This window comes from Panthera leo, chromosome B3 (assembly GCF_018350215.1).
Source record: "Panthera leo isolate Ple1 chromosome B3, P.leo_Ple1_pat1.1, whole genome shotgun sequence".
NCBI classification, from domain to species: domain Eukaryota; kingdom Metazoa; phylum Chordata; class Mammalia; order Carnivora; family Felidae; genus Panthera; species Panthera leo.
The window spans coordinates 141,295,142-141,313,594 of NC_056684.1; the positions used below are offsets into that span (position 1 = coordinate 141,295,142).

The 18,453-nt window shown below is 57.3% G+C and overlaps 1 protein-coding gene across 1 annotated transcript in view; it reads left to right on the forward strand.

The window, feature by feature from the left end:
• Nucleotides 1-783: 783 nt before the first annotated feature.
• Nucleotides 784-18,453, forward strand: part of EML1 (EMAP like 1) — a 185,823-nt gene continuing 168,153 nt past the window's right edge. The window contains exon 1 of the mRNA XM_042944258.1: nucleotides 784-952. Coding sequence (XP_042800192.1) covers nucleotides 925-952 — 28 coding nt within the window. The 5' untranslated portion in view covers nucleotides 784-924. The remainder of the gene's footprint in view (nucleotides 953-18,453) is intronic.

Consider the following 18,453-nt stretch of genomic DNA (forward strand, 5'->3'; position numbering starts at 1 on the left):
CCCTGGGGGGCTCAGCGACGCCCAGCCCTGGCATGATGCCTCTGGAAACTGAGCCCAGAGCCTCCCACTTGCCTCCCTGCCCTAGTCTCTGGCCCAGGCCCTTGTGGGGACCCAAGAGGAGGACCAGCCTGCCTCTTAGGCAAGCACACAGCAAGTGTATACTAAGTGTTTGTTGAGATGTGTTCTCCCAACCGGTATTTCCTGAGGACCCCCTCTGTGCCCGACCCTGAGTCACATGGCTGCCCCCAGGGACCCAGGGCACCCCCAGCACACATGGAGCAGCCGGCACCCCACAAGGTGCCCAAAAGTGGCTGCTCTTGGTCTGCCCAACGAAGGCAAGGGCCACGCCTTCCCGTAGCCTTGGAGACAGATAGTCAGGCTCCAGAGTCCAGCCCTGGTCACACCCCAAACTGGCCGGGTGGCCTTGGGTGGGTCGTGGCCGCTCCAGAGAGCTAAGACGACAACCACGGACTCAGTGGGGGCATCCCTCCCTCGTCTCCTCCAGTGGCCGTAAAAGCCACTCACTGGCCGGGTGGAACCATTCCCAGGGAGAGGAGGCTGTGGGCGTTCTGGGGTCTCCAGGCCTGGGGCTGGGCTCTCGGGGACTGCCCGAGCACCCAGGGGTGCAGCAGCCTCGCAGGAAACATTCCGAGGCAGCCCGGGAGAGGCCCAGGGCAGGGGAGGGCAGTGCCCAGATTTATCCACCAATCCCGAGGGCTCCTGGCTCTGGAGCGCGTTCTTATCTGCCCAGCCCAGCATGGGGGGGCGGTGGGGGCAGCCGGGCCGGCTGGGGCGGGACGCTGCCTGGGGACTGGACGCAGAGCAGGCCCGGCAGCCCCAAGCCCCACCAGGTGGGTGACAGCCACTGACGGCTCTGAGCGTCCCCGCAGGCTGGTGGCCGGCTGCCCGCCCGTCTCCTGCACCATGTCGGACGGCGAGGGCCCCTCGGCCGGTGAGTGGCAGTGCTATATTTACCCACCGCGTCTCCGGTTGCAGAGCCAAAGCTCCTGGTCGCTGAGGGCACCGGGCGCCCCCACCCCAGGCTGCAGGCAGCTGTGGGGCTGGACCCCCTTCCTCCCAGCCTGATGCCTGATGGGGGGGGGGGGCGGGGGAGGGCCGTGCTCCTGGAAGGGGAACTGGACTTTCAAAGCTAAGTTCTGCCGCACCCCCTGCCTTCCCGATGGGGCTAGAGCAGGGGGCTGTGGCTGCTGCAAACCCCTCCCGCCGCCAGCGGGGGGTGCGGAGCTCACCCCCACAGTGCGGCAGGGTCTGGACTGGGCCCCTCAGTGGGCTCAGGGTGCCATGGGCCCCCACGGCCGCATGCAAACGAGTGTGTGTGAACACCGGTCCGGGGTGGGGGAGCCTACAGTTGCCATCTGATTCCCCAAAGGTCTGAGACCTCCGGGAAGTTCTGAGCCCCCGGCCTGCCTGCACAAGGCAGGCTCCCCCGCGGGTCCCCAAATCTTCTAGGTTGGAAACGGCCAGGGACGCAAAGGCAGAGGGGTGCTCGGATACTGGGGTCTGCTCACGTGCCCCCTGCCCTCCCCGGGGCAAGGGGTTTGGTGAGGACTGGCTGCCTGTGCCCCTGCCTGGCCACCCTTGGCTCCTTCCGGTTGAAGACGAGCTCTGGGGTGGACATGTCTGAGGCTCAGAACCCCTAAGTGAAAAAAGGGACAGTGGTAATAGTTCCTCACCCACAGGTGGTTGGGAAGGTCCACTGTGCCGGCGGGTGAAAGCCTATCTGTTGGTGCCGGGTGTGCAGTGAGGACTTGGTGGTGTCTTCGTGGAAGCAGCAGGTGGAGGGTCCTGGGCAGGAGCCCAGAGGCTCAGGAGCCCGTGTATCCCGGTCTGGCCCCTCCAGCTGCGGCTTGTTGCCTAAGACACGGCACGGCAGTGGCCCGTGGATCCCTTATCTGCCAAGCACCACCGTGGAGAATCCTGGGCACGTCTGGCTGTCCTGGGGTCCTGGGGGAGATTGTGAGTGACGGCAGTGTGCCCCCTCCCCTCCCCCGCATGGTGTCTGAGGGACCATCCCGGCGCCTGGACCTGGCCGAGTCGGAATTGGAACTCTGCGTGTGTGTGTGTGTGTGTGTGTGTGTGTGTGTGTGTTGGGGAGGGGGACACCGACAAAAATGGCCTGACCTCACCCTCTTCCGCCAGGCGTCAGTGGTGCTGGCTGCCAGGAATTGTCCGCCGAGGAGCCAGTATGGGGGGGGCGGGGGGATGTGTGCAGCAGACAGGCCCTTTCTGGCTGGCTCTGCCCACACCTGACACGAACCCGGAATAGCTCTCTCCCGCCACCAGGGACACGGCCCTGCTTTTAGCAGCTTGTAAAACCACCCGCATGTAGATGGGTATTTCAGGAAGGGCCAGAACAATATTTAGCCCAACAGGGCGATGGAATGGGAGCCATGTGCATGTGTGTGTGTGTGTCCAGGAGGCTGGGAGGAGACACGGCCTTTACTGCCCCTTCGCTGTGTAGGAGACGGTCAGCTGGGTTGGGGGCTGGCAGGTACCACCGTGGCTCTGCCCACCCTAGCTGGGAAGGTCACCTCTGGCAAGCTCAGGACTTGGCCTCCTGCCTGTAAAATACCGTGGGATGCTTTCGGGTCTCTGCCGGGCTGGACTCGCAGTGCAATCTGGTTGGCAGGAGTAAAGACAGCACCTGGGGGCAAGGGTGCGTGTTTGTTTACTGGGGAGGGGTCTCCTGGAATGTGTCGTCTAAAGTGCCAGACTTTTTAGGATTCCAACCCCGCGGCAGTGAATGGGTCCGGGAGACTGCTGTGAAATATTTCTACTTATTTGCACAAACGAATCCCCGGGCCTGGGACAGTTCTCCGCTCTCCACCCACGACCTGTGTGACCTGTGTGACCTTGGGCAGATTATTCCGGATCACTGTGCTTCAGTTTCCTCATCTGTTAACAATGATAGGACATTAGCTCCTTAAGTTCCAACGAGGGGTAAGTGACTGGAGGCATGTAACCCAGTTAACATAACACCAGGCTTACTGTTAACAGGTGTAGCTGTTGTAACTACTATTCAACCAATAAATGAGCTGCAGCCAAAGAGGAACATGAAAGGAACACGGGGTCTGCTGTGTCTTGTGTCCTGGCCACTTTGGAGACATTGTTCGATCCCTGGAGGGGCATGCATGAACCCCACTGTATAGCTGGGGGAACTGAAGCTCAGAGAGGCAAACAGACTTGTCCAAGTTTGTCCCGTGGGTAAATTACGGTAGAGTCAGGATTCACACCTAGACCAAGAGCCCCATCCAGGAAATCCCACCCTGCTCGCCCAAGGGTGGGGGCTGGGGGTCTTGTAGGCCATCTGCGCTCTCATCTGAACAGCAGCCCTTCCCACTTTGGAGATGGCTAGCCAGTTCTGCATTGTCTCCAATAATTTGGAGCCTGTTTAAAAAAAAAAAATGTGGTGCCTTGTCACCGTGTCAGGAAAACTTCACAGATCAGGAGCACAGTGGCAGGCAGTCGGCTCCTGGGTTCATGGCCCTGTGCCTGGACAGGGGAGCCTGGAGGCTAAGGTTACCAGGAGTCAACACTGTATTTATAGCAGGAACCCGCCTGCACTGAGCTGCCAGCCTGCACAGCACGTCCAGGGAAGGGACTTCCCGTACAGTTGTCTGGATTCTAGGCCTGGCTCTGCCCCTTAGTGAAGCAGGGCACGGATGGGCCACTTCCCCATGGAGACTCCGTTTCCTCGTCTGCAAAATGGGGCCCTACCGTGTCCCTCTGGGGGGCTGGACAGAGGGGCCGGAAGGTGCTGGCTCCACACATCCTGGGTCTGTTGATTGTCTCTTCCTGCCTTTGACCTCGTGGTCTGTCCCCTCCCCTCTCGGCAGAACTCTGCAGGAAGAGAATCCAGCCTCTGTGCTGTCAGTCCCCACATGTTTGGGAAAGTTTCCAGCAAAGCAGTTTTACAGTTCCAAGCACCAAAGAATAGGCCATTGTATTCTCAGAGGAGCACTGAATGCGAGTGCATGGGAGCCCAGGGTTCGAATCCCTGCTTTACCACTCCCGGGGTCTGTGGCCTTGAGTGAGTCACTTAGCCTCTCTGAGCCTCAGTGGTGAGTCTCCTCACTGCTTTGGAGGGCGTGCGTGTGGGGAGGATGGACACCCCTAACCCAATTAAGTGCTCAGCCAACAGAGGGACTCTCTTTCTCCTGCTGTGCAACCTCCCACCGATGCCGTGCCCCCTCTGGGCCCCAGCCTCCCTGTGTTTGTGCGGTGAGCAGCAGACAGGCCCCCTGTCTTTATCACCTCCCTCAGAGCTCTGCGGGTCCTGGAGCTGTTCCAAGTGATTCAGCCGGGTTGGGGGGGGGGGGTGCAGCCGACAGTATCTCTCTGGGGTCCCCCAAAGGATCCCCAAGTATCTCTCTTTGCCTGGAAACAAGAAGGTTTTTCTGAGGGTGCAGGGCCTGACATTGGAGTGGGCCACCTGTATCTCAGTTCCTCCCGGCGCCCCCAGAGCCCAGAGAGAGCCCCACTTCCCTGTCCCTCCTTGTCCTGGCCTGGGTTTTACCAACCGACCTCAGGACCTGGGCCTGTGTCTACAAGGAGATTAAAGCAAAACATTTTCATTGTTCAGGACCTACTCTTGGAGAGGAAGTGTCTTCCCCCAGGAGAGGTGGCAGGCGTGGTCCCTGGGCCTTTTCAGCTCTCTAGGTGGCTCCCCTCCTGTGATGAGGGCTTCCCCCTTTCTAGGCGAGTAATGGGGTTCGGGTTTCATCTCTTGGGCAATAGGGAGTCAGTGAGAACTCCAGCCAGGAGGGTACCCGGATTGCTTCCATGTGTAGGGTGGAGGGACTAGAGAATCTAGAGGTCAAGAGGCCCAGGAGGAGGCTGGCAAGATGGTCCTGAGGGGAGAGGGTGAGGCTGATTCAGGAGGGGAAGGGCGGGGGGACCAGGGGGGGCCTGGCAACTGCAGAGTGTGGGAGCAGGGAGGCTGCAGGGAGGCCGTGGTCTGTGCTGGTGCCCCCATCGGGAAGGTCCACAGGACAGATGCTCGTCTCCAGAGGTTCGGGGGTGACCTGGCAGAGTCCCAGGGTTGGTCTGTAAAAACACATTGGCGGGGGGCACCTGGGGGGCTCAGTCAGTTAAGTGTCCGACTTCGGCCCAGGTCATGATCTTGCGGTTCATGAGTTTGAACCCGGCTTTGGATTCTCTGCTGTCAGCGCGGAGCCTGCTTTGGATCCCCTGTACCCCACTCTCTCTGCCCCTTCCCTGCTTGCTCTCTGTCTCTCTTTCTCATCTGGCCTCAGTGCAGCTCTGCCTCCTCCGGGGCCCCTCCCCTGACTCTGCGGTTCCTTGGGGGCCCTGCACCCTTGGAGCGCCCACCCCCGACCGTCTGGTTGAACGGTTCCGGCCTGGACAAGTTGGGTGTCGGGGATAGATATGTCTGGGTGGCGTTCATTGCTGTGTGACCCGTAACAAGCCTCCTTTCCTTTTTGGCCTCTGAGGATCCTACAGGTGACGTGGCCCTGCCCACGTGTCCTGTGTCCCAACAGGAGGCAGGGCTCAGGCCCCAGCTCTGCACCGGCCCTCATCAGGCCCGAGCCCCTCCGAGCAGCAAACGAGTAACCTTTCACTCCTCTTGGTTCAGGTCCCTGCTCCAGAATCTGAAGTGGGTTGCAGGATTTTTTACCACAATACCCGGGGTTCGCTGTCTCACCGCTTCAACGAAGGAAAAGGGGGACACAAAATGAGCAGGAGGCAAAACTTTATTAGAGTAGAAGATCTGGAAGGAAGAAAGCTGTCTTTACAGAGAAGGGACATTGGAAAGTGAACGCCAAGGACTATAGGGGAGGGTCCTTGTTTTATAAGGTTCTGGTCAGCGTCCCCTTCCCTTCCTTGTTCCTTCCCAGGTTCTACCCTTGCTGGCTTGAGAGCTGTAGGCACTGGGTTGTCCATTCCCCATTGGCTTGTTTCCATTGTGTAAGGGGTGGCCTAAGGCCATACTTAGGTCTTGGGTCACATTCCAGAGGGGAAACCTGAGGGGGTAGGTGGGCTCTCTTCCATTCTTAAGAGGAACCTTACGCCTGAGAGGGCTTGCTGTGGTCCGACCCTCTTAGCATTGTTCCAAAATAGGTGTTTTTCCCCACTCAGGGACCTCAGGTCCAAATCTTTCCCTCTCTGCCTAGTGAATCCTAGTCTCCTCTCATTGTACCCTTCCGGGGCCTTAACGCTTATGACAAGAATATACAGGTTACAAGCTGTTGGGAATTCAACTTGGAAATGCAAGTTACCATGTCTGTTCTTTTAAGGGATTGGGTTCATTCTAAACAGGTTTTTTTTTTTTTAATGTTTGTTAATTTTTGAGAGAGGGAGACACAGAGTGCAAGTGGGGGAGGGGGAAGGAGAGAGGCTCCGAGCTGTCATCACAGAGCCCGACACGGGGCTCGAACCCACGAACTGTGAGATCACGACCTGAGCCGAAGTCAGACGCTTAACTGACTGAGCCACCCAGGGTTCATTCTAATTGAGCACTCTTGAGAGAGCAAGAGGGATTTTTTAAAAAACTTCATTATGCATTTAAAATAAAATGAAGCTGCTAGTGTTTGCAACGACTTAACTGTATTTTCTCGAATCTATGCAGTCAGAATAAAATACGAAAATCGATGGCTGAGACGGGTGAAAGATACACATCGTCATCCACAGCTGCTGATTTCAAATCTTTATATTCATCAAAACAGATCCTTTGTTTTTTACCGACTGTGTCACTCAGGATGGGTCCAGTGTGCTCTGGAAAAGAACAAATCTCAGTGGCTTAAGGCAACAAAGGTGTACTTCTGGCTCATGCAAAGTCCTTTGCGGATCTGGGTAACTCTCAGGGTGGGTGACCTAGGCGGTGGCTCAGCCGAATGCCTCCATAGGGACCCACGTTTCCCCCGTTATGAGGCAGGCAAAGAGAGAGACAGAGACGCCACACGGACGATTAAATGCTCCCATGCAAAAGTGGCCCCTGCTGCCACTGTTGGAATTTACTGGCTCAAGCAAGTCACATGACCACACCTAATGGCAAGAGGGCGGAGTACGGCCCTCCACTCGTGAACCACTGTATCTGCCCCCCATTGACTTTTGTTCCCGGTTGACTTAAAAAAAAAAAAAGTCATCTATTTTTATTATGAAATGTTCAGAGCGTATCGTCTGAGCTGTGGTCTGGAAGCATCTGAAATGCAGATTATGAGTCGTTCCAACAGGCAGATCACAAAGCAAGGGGCAAGATTTTTCAAAACCTGTTCTTTCCCACAGAGTTAAATTTGCATTTAAAAGCATAAACACACATTTCTGAAAAATTTGGCCACACCACCAGCAAGGAAAGGCGTCACCGAGAGGAACATGAGCTGCTAATTGCCAAAAAGCTCTAGTGATTTATTATTTGCTAATGTGCCAAAGAGGGGGTTAGGGCTGGATAGCTCCTGAGGCCGTCTAATCAACAAACTCAACGGATAAAGAGACAGGGTCTGAGATTAGAAAGAAATGATTACATAGGGGAGCCTGGGTGGCTCAGTCAGTTAAGCGACCGACTCTTGATTTGGGCTCAGGTCATGATCTCATAGTTTGTGAGTTCGAGCCCCGCGCCGTGGTGATGGTACGGAGCCCGCTTGGGATTCTCTCTCTCCCTCTCTCTGTCTCTGCCCCTCCAGTGCTCACGCTCTCTCTCTCTCAAAAGAAATAAAATAAACTTAAAAAAATTCTTTTTAAAAAGAAACGATCGTAGAAACGTATTGGAAAGTAAACTATGAGTCTGCGCTTCATCTCTCTGACACAGACACTGTTTCCTTGATCCCACGGCACCGCCACACAAAGGCTGTGCAGCCAGTTTAGCAAGAGGCTTCCCACTGGACTTGGAATAACAAATAACGACTTTAAGTACGAATTTACAGCCTACCGGAGGGCCGTGGCCACGAACGCCGTACGTCGTTTTATGTAATGAGACGAGAGCTGGTTTTAAAATATCGTTTGCAAAGGCTGGAGGTTGTCTCTAAGCCCTTCTGTAAGGGGCGAGGGTGTCAGTCGAATGGCTAGAATAAAGCCGGAATGTGGGTTGGGGTCGGTGGAGTCCGTGCTGGGGATCAGATGCCCCTGCAGCCCTGGACCCCACGTTCCAACCTCTAAGCCAAACTGGAGAACTCTCTACCTAGTGTAAACACACCCTCTAGGGTTCCCGCCTCATTTGTTTCGGGCGGAAAAACATGTCAAAGCCCTGGCACTTGCAGAAGACAGAAGACATCCTTAGTGCTCCTCTCTGGAGGAGCCCGTGGTCTCAGTGGACCACCTGCCTTCGGCGGTGCTTATCCGGCGCGTCCTGCGTGTGTGGGTCCCGCCGCGTGAGGGAAGGGCTGGGGCCTCGGCCCGGGGAGGCCCCTGGGGGGCAGCTGACCGGAGGAGTTGTGCGCAGGTCCCCCGGAGCCCCACAGGGAGGCAAAAAGGGACCGGCCGGTGATACACAGGCTACGGGCTCCACGCAGGGCCCTGGGGGCCCACTGGGCACCGTTCCTTTTGGTTGGGGGGCGACGGCTTTATTGAGGTGTAATTCACATACCACGCAGTGCACCCACCTCAAGGGTACAAGTCAGGGCATTTTGGTCTATTCACCGAGTTGTGCAACTATCTTCACAGTGAGTCTTAGAACTTTTTAATCGCCTTGAAAAGAAATCCCTGCCCATTAACCGCCCTTCTCAGCCCCTGGCGGCCACTATTCTTTCTGTCTCTGTGGATTTCCCCGTTCTGGACATTTCCTATAAATGGAACCACACAATACGTGGCCTTTGGTGACTGGCTCCTTTCGCTTCACATAACTTTTTTTTTTTTTTTTGATGTTTATTTTTGAGAGAGAGAGAGAGAATGAGTGGGGGAGAGGCAGAGAGAGAGGGAGACAGAATCCAAAGCAGGCTCCAGGCTCTGAGCCGTCAGCACAGAACCCGGTGCGGGGCTTGAACCCATGAACCGCGAGATCGTGACCTGAGCCGAAGTCAGACGCTCAACTGACTGAGCCACCCGGGCGCCCCCTTGTGACGTTTTTAGGTCCTTCCACATTGTGGTATTAGTGCTTCATTCCTCTTGTGGACAAATACTCTCCCCTTGTACGGAGAGACCACGTGTTATTTAACCAGCCATCAGCCTAAATGATGGACGTTTAGGTTGTTTCTACTTTTCGGCGGTCATGACCAACACGGCTACAGACACTAGTGCCCGACTTCCTGTGTGAACCGATGTTTTCGTGGCTCTTGGGCGGCCACCTCGAGGTGACGTTGCTGGAGCCTAGGGTGGCTCCACGTTGAACCGAGGAGCCCCCGAATGGCTTCCCACAGTGGCTGCACCAGTGCACGCCCCTGCAGCAGAGCAGGAGCGTTCCTGTTCTCCACATCCTTGCCACACCTGCTGTTGTCCCCTTGCCTCCAGCCATCCTAGTGGGTGTGAAGGGATCTCACTGAGGTTTTGACTTGCCTTTCCCTTGTCACTAATGGCGTTGAGTGTCTCTCTGTGTCCTCATTGGCATCACCTCTCGCCTCGGAGACCTTAAGCCTCAATATCTTCATCTGTAAAAATGGGGACAGCAACAGAGCCTGCCTCACAGGCAGCGGTGAGGATTCAGTGAGATAGTTTGAGGGTCTTGGTGCGGGGGGGGGCTGCTCAGACGTGTTTCCTCTGAGGGCTGGCGTGAGGGAGGGGACTCGGAGGAAGCTGGAAATCCGGAGATTTCTGCAAATTCCAAGCCCATTTAGAAAAGGACAGACCTCATCAGAGAACGTGCTGGCTGACACTGGCCGGGCCCTGGGGGATTCCTTCCCCAGCTGCCGGGCTGGGCAGGCCACGTGACCCGGCCGCATCCGCACAAACCCCGGGGAGAGGCAGATGAGGCAGGGGTCCAGCCCGCACGCTCCGGGAAGATAAGGCTGGCCCGTCATTCGGGTTTCTGGTGAGAGACACCTGCACGTTGTTCTTATCGTAAGTTATCTGGCCTCCTCCTTTTGACTACGCTCGAGGCTGGTCACGTTGCCCTTCCTGGACTCACAAGCTTCCGTCTGTCAATGGAGAGCTCTGGAAATAGGCCAGGAGCATCCTCCCGTGAGCTTGGGCGGGAGCCTGGGGCCTGGCCGAGGTGCCGATGGTCAGGCTGATTGTGTAGCTGGAACCTGAGCCAGGAGCCGAGCCAGGAGCCGGGCAGGAGGTGAGGGAACACGATCGGGTCATCACGAGTGGAAAACAAATCCACCTCCAGATAAGGCTCATCGGGCTGCCCCGCAGGGAAGCTTGCATGGTCTCTCTGGAGCCCAGCGGGAGAAACGCACGGAGCCCGCCCTGACGGCCCTGCGTGTTCAGTTGAGCCTATCATCTGGGAAAGGTGGGTCTTTCCCCCAGGGGACCCCAGACTCTGGTGCAGGGTACGGGTGCTGCAGCGGGCAGGAATGCCAGGCTCTTCGCTCGCCCTGTCACTGTGCCCAGGGCCACTCGGGGCAGCAGGCGAGAGGCAGGCACGGGATTGTGGCTGGGGAATCAGTCAGAGAGAGGGACACGGGCCGTTGAGCTCTGCTACCTGGCGCTGTGTGACCTTTGCAAGCCAAAGAGTCTCTCTGGGCCTTTGTTTGCGCGTGTGTAAAATGAGGCCGATGATACCGTGTAGGATGGCCGCCAAGCATGAATGAAATAGCGCATGTGGTCAAGGGCAGGGTGGGGGGCGAGACCACGCCTTTCTCGTCTGCCGCCCATCAGGGAATGTTTGTTGAATGACTGCTGGACTGAATACCGTTGTTGCTGTTTCTCTGCGCCGAGTCACCTGGGACCACCACGTGCTGGGACCCCGAGGCATCTCTGGAGTGTAGACTGCACCACAAGGTCTGAGACAGGACGGCCGTGTACCCAGCCCCAGTGAGCCCGGCAGCTTCCGGCTATCCCCCCAAGCCCTCCTGGTCTTGCCCTGTCCGGCTGTGGCGTGTGTTCATTTCCTGGGGCATAAAACAAAGGCAATTAATTGTCGCGGGGCGCCTGGGTGACTCAGTCAGTTAAGCGTCCGACTCTTGATTTTGGCTCAGGTCACGATCTCACGGTTGGTGAGTTCAAGCCCCGCGCAGGGCTCCGTGCTGACAGCAAGGAGCCTGCTTGGGATTCCCTCTCTTTCTCTCTCTCTCTCTCTCTCTCTGCCCCTCTCCTGCTCACTCTCTCTCTTTCAAAATAAACAAATAAACGTTAAAAAAAAACCCAGAAATTAATTTTCTCGCAGGTCGGGAGGCCCAAAGTCTGACACTAGGCTCACTGCGGTGAAAGCCCAGATGTCAGCAGGGCCGTGTTCTCACTGGGGGAGAGTCCGTCCCTGGCCTCTTCCAGCTTGGGGTCGTTCTCCTTGACTTGTGGCCGCATCCTTCCCATCCCTGCCTCTGGGGCCACATGGTCCCCCTTCTGTGCCTCAGATCTCTGTCTGCTTCTCTCTTATAAGTACTCTCACTTTGGCATTTAGGACCATCTGGATAATCCAGGATAGTCCTCCCCTCCCCCATCTCAGGATCCTTAATTTAATTACATCTGCAAAGACCCCCTCCCCATATATGGTAATGGTAACTTTCAAAGGATCCTGTGATTAGAGCCTGGTATCTTCAGCCCCGACACAGGATTCCCCAGAAGCTTGCGGCCTCCCAGGGCTCTGGCTGGGGACCCAGGGAGACAGTCTGAGGGTCTCAGACCCGCCCCGCCCCCACACACAGATTTCTCCTCTCTGGGCTCTCCAGGCTTTTCCTTTGAAACAGAAAAGGAAGTTTTTGGATTCAGAAACCCTTTTAATCTTTCTATGAAATGCAGGTACCAAGTCAGTTGTCTCCAAAAGGACTCAGGCTAAGCTGAGAGTCCTAGCAAGCCACAGCCTCAGTTCGGGGGTGTGACCTCTGTCCAGAAAGGGACAGCCACTGAGGGTCTCACAGAATCTGGGGGTGGCCAGAGGAGACGTCACCCTGCCCAGACGCTGGTGCCCGGCCCAGAGGAGATGCCGGACAGGAATTAGTTCCCCCGCCTCTCGCCTTCCTCAGTTGCCCCCTCTGTGAAACCAACTGGTCTAGAGCAGGTGTCTCTAGAGATGTTTCAGGTGAAGTTCTAGGGTCTGTGAAGGGGAATGAAAAAAGAAAAGAAAAGAAACTGTAAGTAATTGCTCACTTAACCGCTAATCACATCCTGAGTACCTGCTGTTGGCCAGGCCACTGCTGGGTCCTGGGGGCACAGAGGATGGTCTGTCACAGCTGGACAGAAAGACAAATTAGCAGATGGACAAGGAGAGGCCGGTGAACCATGTGCGAGGACTCGAGAGTTACAGGGATGGCTTCCCGGAGGAGGTGATCCCAAGCCAGGTCTTGAGGGACGAATGGGAGGTGACAAGGGAGAGAAGGGTCTTCCGGACCAGAGGGCGCATGGAAGGCACCGGGGCCCAGAAGAGCACGGCCATCCAGGGCCTGGGGAAGAGCCGAGGCTCAGGTGTGCTAGAGACAGCCTTGCAGGGGGGTCTTCCTATTACCAAGTGAGTCCTGCTGCTCAGACAGCACAGGAGCAGAGGCGACAGCAGTAGTCAGCCCATCAGTCCTTCAGCAAACACGTACGGAGCAGCTGCAAAGAAGGCGTGGTCCCTTTCCTCGCGGGGCTGACGCCCCAGCAACAGAATACACAACCAAACTGTGGTGATGAGGGTGAAAAGGATGGAGGGAAGACTATGACTCAGGGAAGAGAGGTGAACCCAAAGAGTGAGTCCTGGACGCATCTGGGGGAAGGTTGTTCCTGGCGGAAGGAGAGAGCAGGTGCCACCACCCGGCAGTGGGAGTCCCTGGTGTTTCCAAAGAACACAAGCGGGGTCAGTTTGGGTGGGAGATGAGCTCCGAGGGGAGGCGGCAGAAAGATAGCATGGGACCCTTGCGCGGACTGAGAGGGGACGCTGGTTTTGGCCCTGAGTGAGACGGGAGCCATGGAGGGTTTGGAGCAGAGGAGGGACGAGATCTCACGTGGGTTTTACAAGCAAGTGGCAGCAAGGAGGGATGGTAATTCCCAGAGGTTCTGAGCAGCAGAAGACAAGAGACGTCCCAATTTTAGTATATGTGCTGCCGAAGCGAGCACTAGACAAGAGACGTCAAGCCCAAGGCCCTGGGGCCAGCCCGTGCGGGATCATCACGCGTGGCGTCCTGGGGGCAGCTCCTCCAGAGGCAGTGGTAATGGACCCCGCCAGCAGCCGGCTCTTGGTTCGCACGCGCCGGGACCTCGAGTTCTTTTGTCTTGAGACAGCGCCGAAGGCACAGCCCCCGAGAGGCATTTCTTGACCTTACCCAGGAAGATGCTTATCCCCGGACTCCCAGACGTCAGGTCTTGAGACGACAACACACACGGGCACGTACTCATGTGGGTCTCGTACCCAACACCGGGGCTGCTAGATGGAACACAGGCGTGCAGTTAGCTCCGAATTTCAGATCATCAGCGGACAATCTTTTAAGTGTCATCACCACCCAAATATTGCTCCTTATCGGCAGCTGAAGAGTCCCCCCAATGCCCAGGAACACCTCTGATGACGGTTCTGCTTTCGGGCTCGCAGGACTGAGGACGGAGCATCTCCCTGAACATCGTGGTTGAAGCCAGGAGGGTGGGGATCAAGGTCATAGACCTTCAGGCCTGGAGAAAGTGTCCTGGTCCCACCGAGGGGCAAGGTTGCCTGCTGAGGGCCGGGGAGGGGGGCATTCCCCGGGGAAGCAGTGCCTGCCTCAGGGCCGTCCCTGCTGGGCCTCCACAGCGCAAACCCAAACGGTCTTTGGCTGCCGGAAGGCGGCTTGCCGAGTGCCAAGGACGACTGTCTCCTCTTTGTTTCCCACCCCTCCACTAAGGAAGTGATTTATGGGGGCGCCCGGGTGGATCAGTCGGTGAAGCATCTGACTCTCGATCTCGGCTCAGGTCACGATCTCATGGGTCACAACTTCGATCCCTGCATTGGGCTCTGAGCTGACAGCATGCAACCTGCTTGGGATTCTCTTCCCTCCCTCTCCTTCTGCCCTTCCCTTGCTCATGCATGCTGACATGCGCTCTCTCTCTCTCTCTTTCTCAAAATAAATAAAGAAACTTAAAAAAAAAAAAAAAAAACAAAAAACAGAGGGGCACCTGGGTGGCTCAGTTAGTTGAGCGTCCGACTTCGGCTCAGATCATGATCTCACAGATCATGAGTTCGAGCCCCGTGTCGGGCTCTGTGCTGTCAGCCTGTCAGTGTAGAGCCTGCTTCAGATTCTCCGTCCCCCGCTCTCTGCCCCTCCCCCAGTTACACTCTCCCCGCCCCCCAAATAAATAAGTATTAAAAAAAAGAAAGAAAAAGAAAGTGATTTACGGCCCGGAGTAAGCAGGGCGGCTGGGGGAGGAAGCATGGTGGGGCCTGACTACAGGAGGAATCTGCTGCTACCTTTCAAAACCACACATTGAAAAATACGTACGCTTTTTACACACAGATTTTTTTTAAAATAGAGACGCCTGAATAAGAAAACAAACCCTGAAACATGCGGATGAAGGAAGAAATTCTCCAGGAAACTGCACGAGCGGTCGTAAGCTCGAGGCCTCTGTGGGAGGCGCCCCCGCCAGGCCCCCATCTCGGCCCTGCGGCCCGGTCCCTGACACCTCAGCTGGTGGGACCTCTTGGGGATTTTTCTCCACCAGAGCTACATCTAAGGCCCTGGGCCCGGCACGCACTGCCTCCCTGGGGGGTCTGCCAGCCCCCACCCCCCCCACCCCAAGGGCAGCCGGGAGATAGAACTCTCTGCGGGCTCCGTGCCGTTTCTCACCTTGTGGTCCCCGGTACTAGAGCACCTCGTTATCCCTAGCAAAGCCGGCCTTGCCTTCCACCCTCTCCTTTCCCGCCAGGGGCCCTCATCTCTCCACGTGTCCCTTCATCAGACGGTGACCGTGGTGAGGGCGGCACCCGTATGTCTGACTCATCTCTGTGCCCACCACACATAGTAGGTGCTCAACAAACAGCTTTGTTACTCCTCCGAGGCTGCTCGTCGCTGTTCCTCCGGCCGCCTCTATGACGGAGGCACTGGGGTCGAGACCGGACTAAGGCCCTTTGGGCGCCCTCTCTGTTTTCTCTGTCCCCCCAACCGCGAAGTGTGGCCACTTTCTGGACAAGAAAGCTGGGCCCAGAGGGTGTGGATCATCACACGGCTAGCGCACGGAGTTGTGGGGATTCACCTGCAGGCTGCCGCCCCCATCCCGCGGCTGAGCCCCTCCCTGTCCCTGCCCTGAGTCACTGGGGCTCATGGACAAACCCCTTTCCTCTCTGGGCCTCAGTTTCCTGATGTGTGAAGTAGGGGAGGGACTACTGTTGGTGATGTCTGAAGCCTCACTCCTGGGGGTGGGGGACATGAGACACCCCTTCTTGTGACATCCCTTTAACCCCGTGGCAGCCACGGTCACCATCAGCTTGGCGGGGTCTGAGGGGGAGAGGGGCACTTCTCAGCCTGGAATGTCGCCTCCCCCACCCCCTGCGTCCCCCAACAGTGGCCGTGTGAACTCTGGGTGAGGCCAGGCCTCGACTCCCAGCCTGGTCTGCTCAGGGGTTGAGGTGGGGGGCTCCCCGTGCTGGAGGAGGAGAAAGGGTGAGGTGCAGGGGCTACAGACTGACCTCCCGGGGCTCCCTTTGGTGGCCTCGCCTTTTTGTTTTCTTTTCAATTCCTGCGTGAGCCACTTATAAAGTTAGAGGTCCGGGTGTGGGCGGGCAGGGTTTGCACACAGGAATTCACTTTTTACGAGTCTTGTTTTGAGGACGGACGAGTCAGCTTTGCCATCCTGCACTGGCCAAGCCATCCACCAGCTGAGTGGTCTAAGCAAGCCTCAGGTTCCCCACCTCTAAAGTGGGACTAGTAGCACCGGCCCCCGACCCCCAGGGAAGTGTTCCACGGACCCCACAGGGGAGCCGATGCCTCCCCTGCCCTCCCCACCCCTCGACAGACCCCTGCAGATGGCAGGCACCCGCCCCTCCAACCCACGCAGTGTTACAGGAGGGGACAGGTGGTCACAAGGAAAAGCTGTAAATCTAACCGGTTTTTTTTTTTTTTTTTTTTAATCTAGCCAGTTTTAATCCTGCTAATGGTTTATCTTCCTTTCATGAGAATGAGGTCCAGCTTCCGGCACAGGGCCAGGAATGACAGGCCTTTGTGTTCTTTTGGGAAATCAAGACGGAGCTCAGAAGGGGACGAGTCAGGTGTTGGCTCCTTATCTTTCCTGGCAAAGCTGGGACCTCTGGGCCAGGTCCCTGCTGGCAACCGAAGGGAGGCGTGAATAATAGAAGGGCTGGCACCGGGCTCCCTGCCACCGGGGCTGTGTCGGGAAGCCGAGGGAGGCAGCATGGGGATATACGGCCTCATACAGCAGAGGGACCCTGGAGGCCCCGAGGGGCTTTTGTCTGGGCTGGCCGGGCCCTGCTCTGAGAGGCAAGGTATCTGTGCACCAGGGTCGCTGCGAAGGTCCTGGGTTTCCATCTCAGATTTCAAAGCTGTGTGTGTCCTTGGGCAAGACACCTAACCTCTCTGAGCCCTCATCTCTTATCTTTGACACCTCCCCTCATCTCTTGTGATGGTTTCTTTTTTACCCCCCCATTTTTCAAAAAAGCTTATTTACTTTGAGAGAGAGAGAGCAGGGGAGGGGCAGAGAGAGAGGAGGAGAGAGAGAATCCCAAACAGGCTCCGTGCTGTTAGCATGAAGCCTGACCAGGGGCCCGAAGCACCCAGGTGCCCCCACCTCTTGTGATGGTTTTAAGGGCTCCCGCAGAAGGGCTGCAGAGTGCCCAGCACATAGTAGGTGCTTCACAGTGGCAGCTACAGAAAAAAAGCACTCAAGGGTGGTGCCACTTCCCCTCCTGAGAAACAGGGAGCTTCTCCTGGTCGCAAAAGCTTGTGGGACCCAATTCTAACTGGCACTGTTGCTGATTAGAGGCTCAATGCCCCTCTCTAGGGGACAGGGGTGGGGATACTGACGTGTGTCTATGGGTCAAGCAGGGGCTGCTGGGAGGAGGCAGGGGGCAGGAGCTAAGCCCCAGCCAAGAGTTGGCACAAGGAGGGGCTATTTCACAGATGAGAAAACTGAGGCTCAGAGAGCTCAAGTGACCTGCCCAGGTCACCAGCTGGCAAGCGACAGCCCCTCTCCCAGCCATCGTTGCCCTCAGCGAGGAGACAGTGTGTTGACCCTGGGACCACTTTCAGTGGAATGGAGCTTGGGAACAGAATTATCCTGGGCGAGGTCACCAGGGGCCAACAATCCGAGGGTCAGCGCCTGCTGGACCCCCGCAGCGTGCAGTGAGGACCCTTCCCTGTGCTGTTGGAGACGGCATTCCCTGATGGCATGGGGGGGGGGGGGGTGGCGCTGCTGATCACGGCCAATCACTGCTGATTTAGGGTGGGTCTCGGTGGGGGATGTCAGGCCAGGAACATGGGCAGGGGAGTGGTGCCCAGGAGCGGCAGGGTCCACGGTGTGACCCACGCTGATAAATTGGAGAAGTCACGGGGGTAGCACCCCGGCCCTGCCCTGCTGATGCAGGGATGTGGGAGGGGAGGGCTGGCCATCAAGGCCACACCGTCCTGCTCCAACATGAGTCACTGCTTGGCTGGGGGCCCAGGCAGCCGAGGGAGGCCTCTGGCCGGGGTTCCCTGAGGTTAGCAGCCTTGGGGCTCATCTGTTCCTTGGTGTTCCTGGCAGGCTTCTGTTCCTTTAAGAACCTGAACTTGAGATAATAGGGTGGGTGGTGAGATGGCTTGAGCTCTGTGATGTTCTAAGCTTCTCCTTGAAGAAGCATGGCCTCACTTTTCAGTGCCCAGAACCCACGGCCAGGGGTTCTCAAACTCGGGTGTCGTTACAGCCGCCTGGGGTGGGGGTGCTGGCTGAAAGGGTGTGTTCCGAGCCCTCCCCGGGCCCCGGGAATCTGCATCTTGGGGCTCCCAGTGTGGCTCATGGGCCCCTGTCCCGGGCGCTTCTGGGCGAGATTCTCCACACCCCCCCATGTCCACTCGCTCCGGCCCTCACCCGCAGGTCCCCACACGGGCACCCACAGCACCCACACGGGCACGTGCACCTCGTCTCTATGGCTCAGCCTCCCCGGGCCGCGTGGGCTCTGGGACCCACACAGATGTGCAGACACACACACGCACTCGCGTCCACCCAGACCGAGCACAAAGTTCGCAGGGCCTGCAAAATGAACGTGCAGGCCCCCGTTCAAGAATTATCTAGAATCCCCAGGTGGTGACAGCAGAACATTAAATCAAGCCTGTAGCCCTGTGCGACAGCACAGGTCACATGTCAAGAAGGCCAGCCCTCCGTACACTCAGGTCACACCGCCTGGGACCCTCATGGATGAGCTTGCCCCTAGCGCGGGCCTGTGCACGTGCACGTGCACAAACACACACACACACACACACACACACACACACACACACACACACGCGTGCG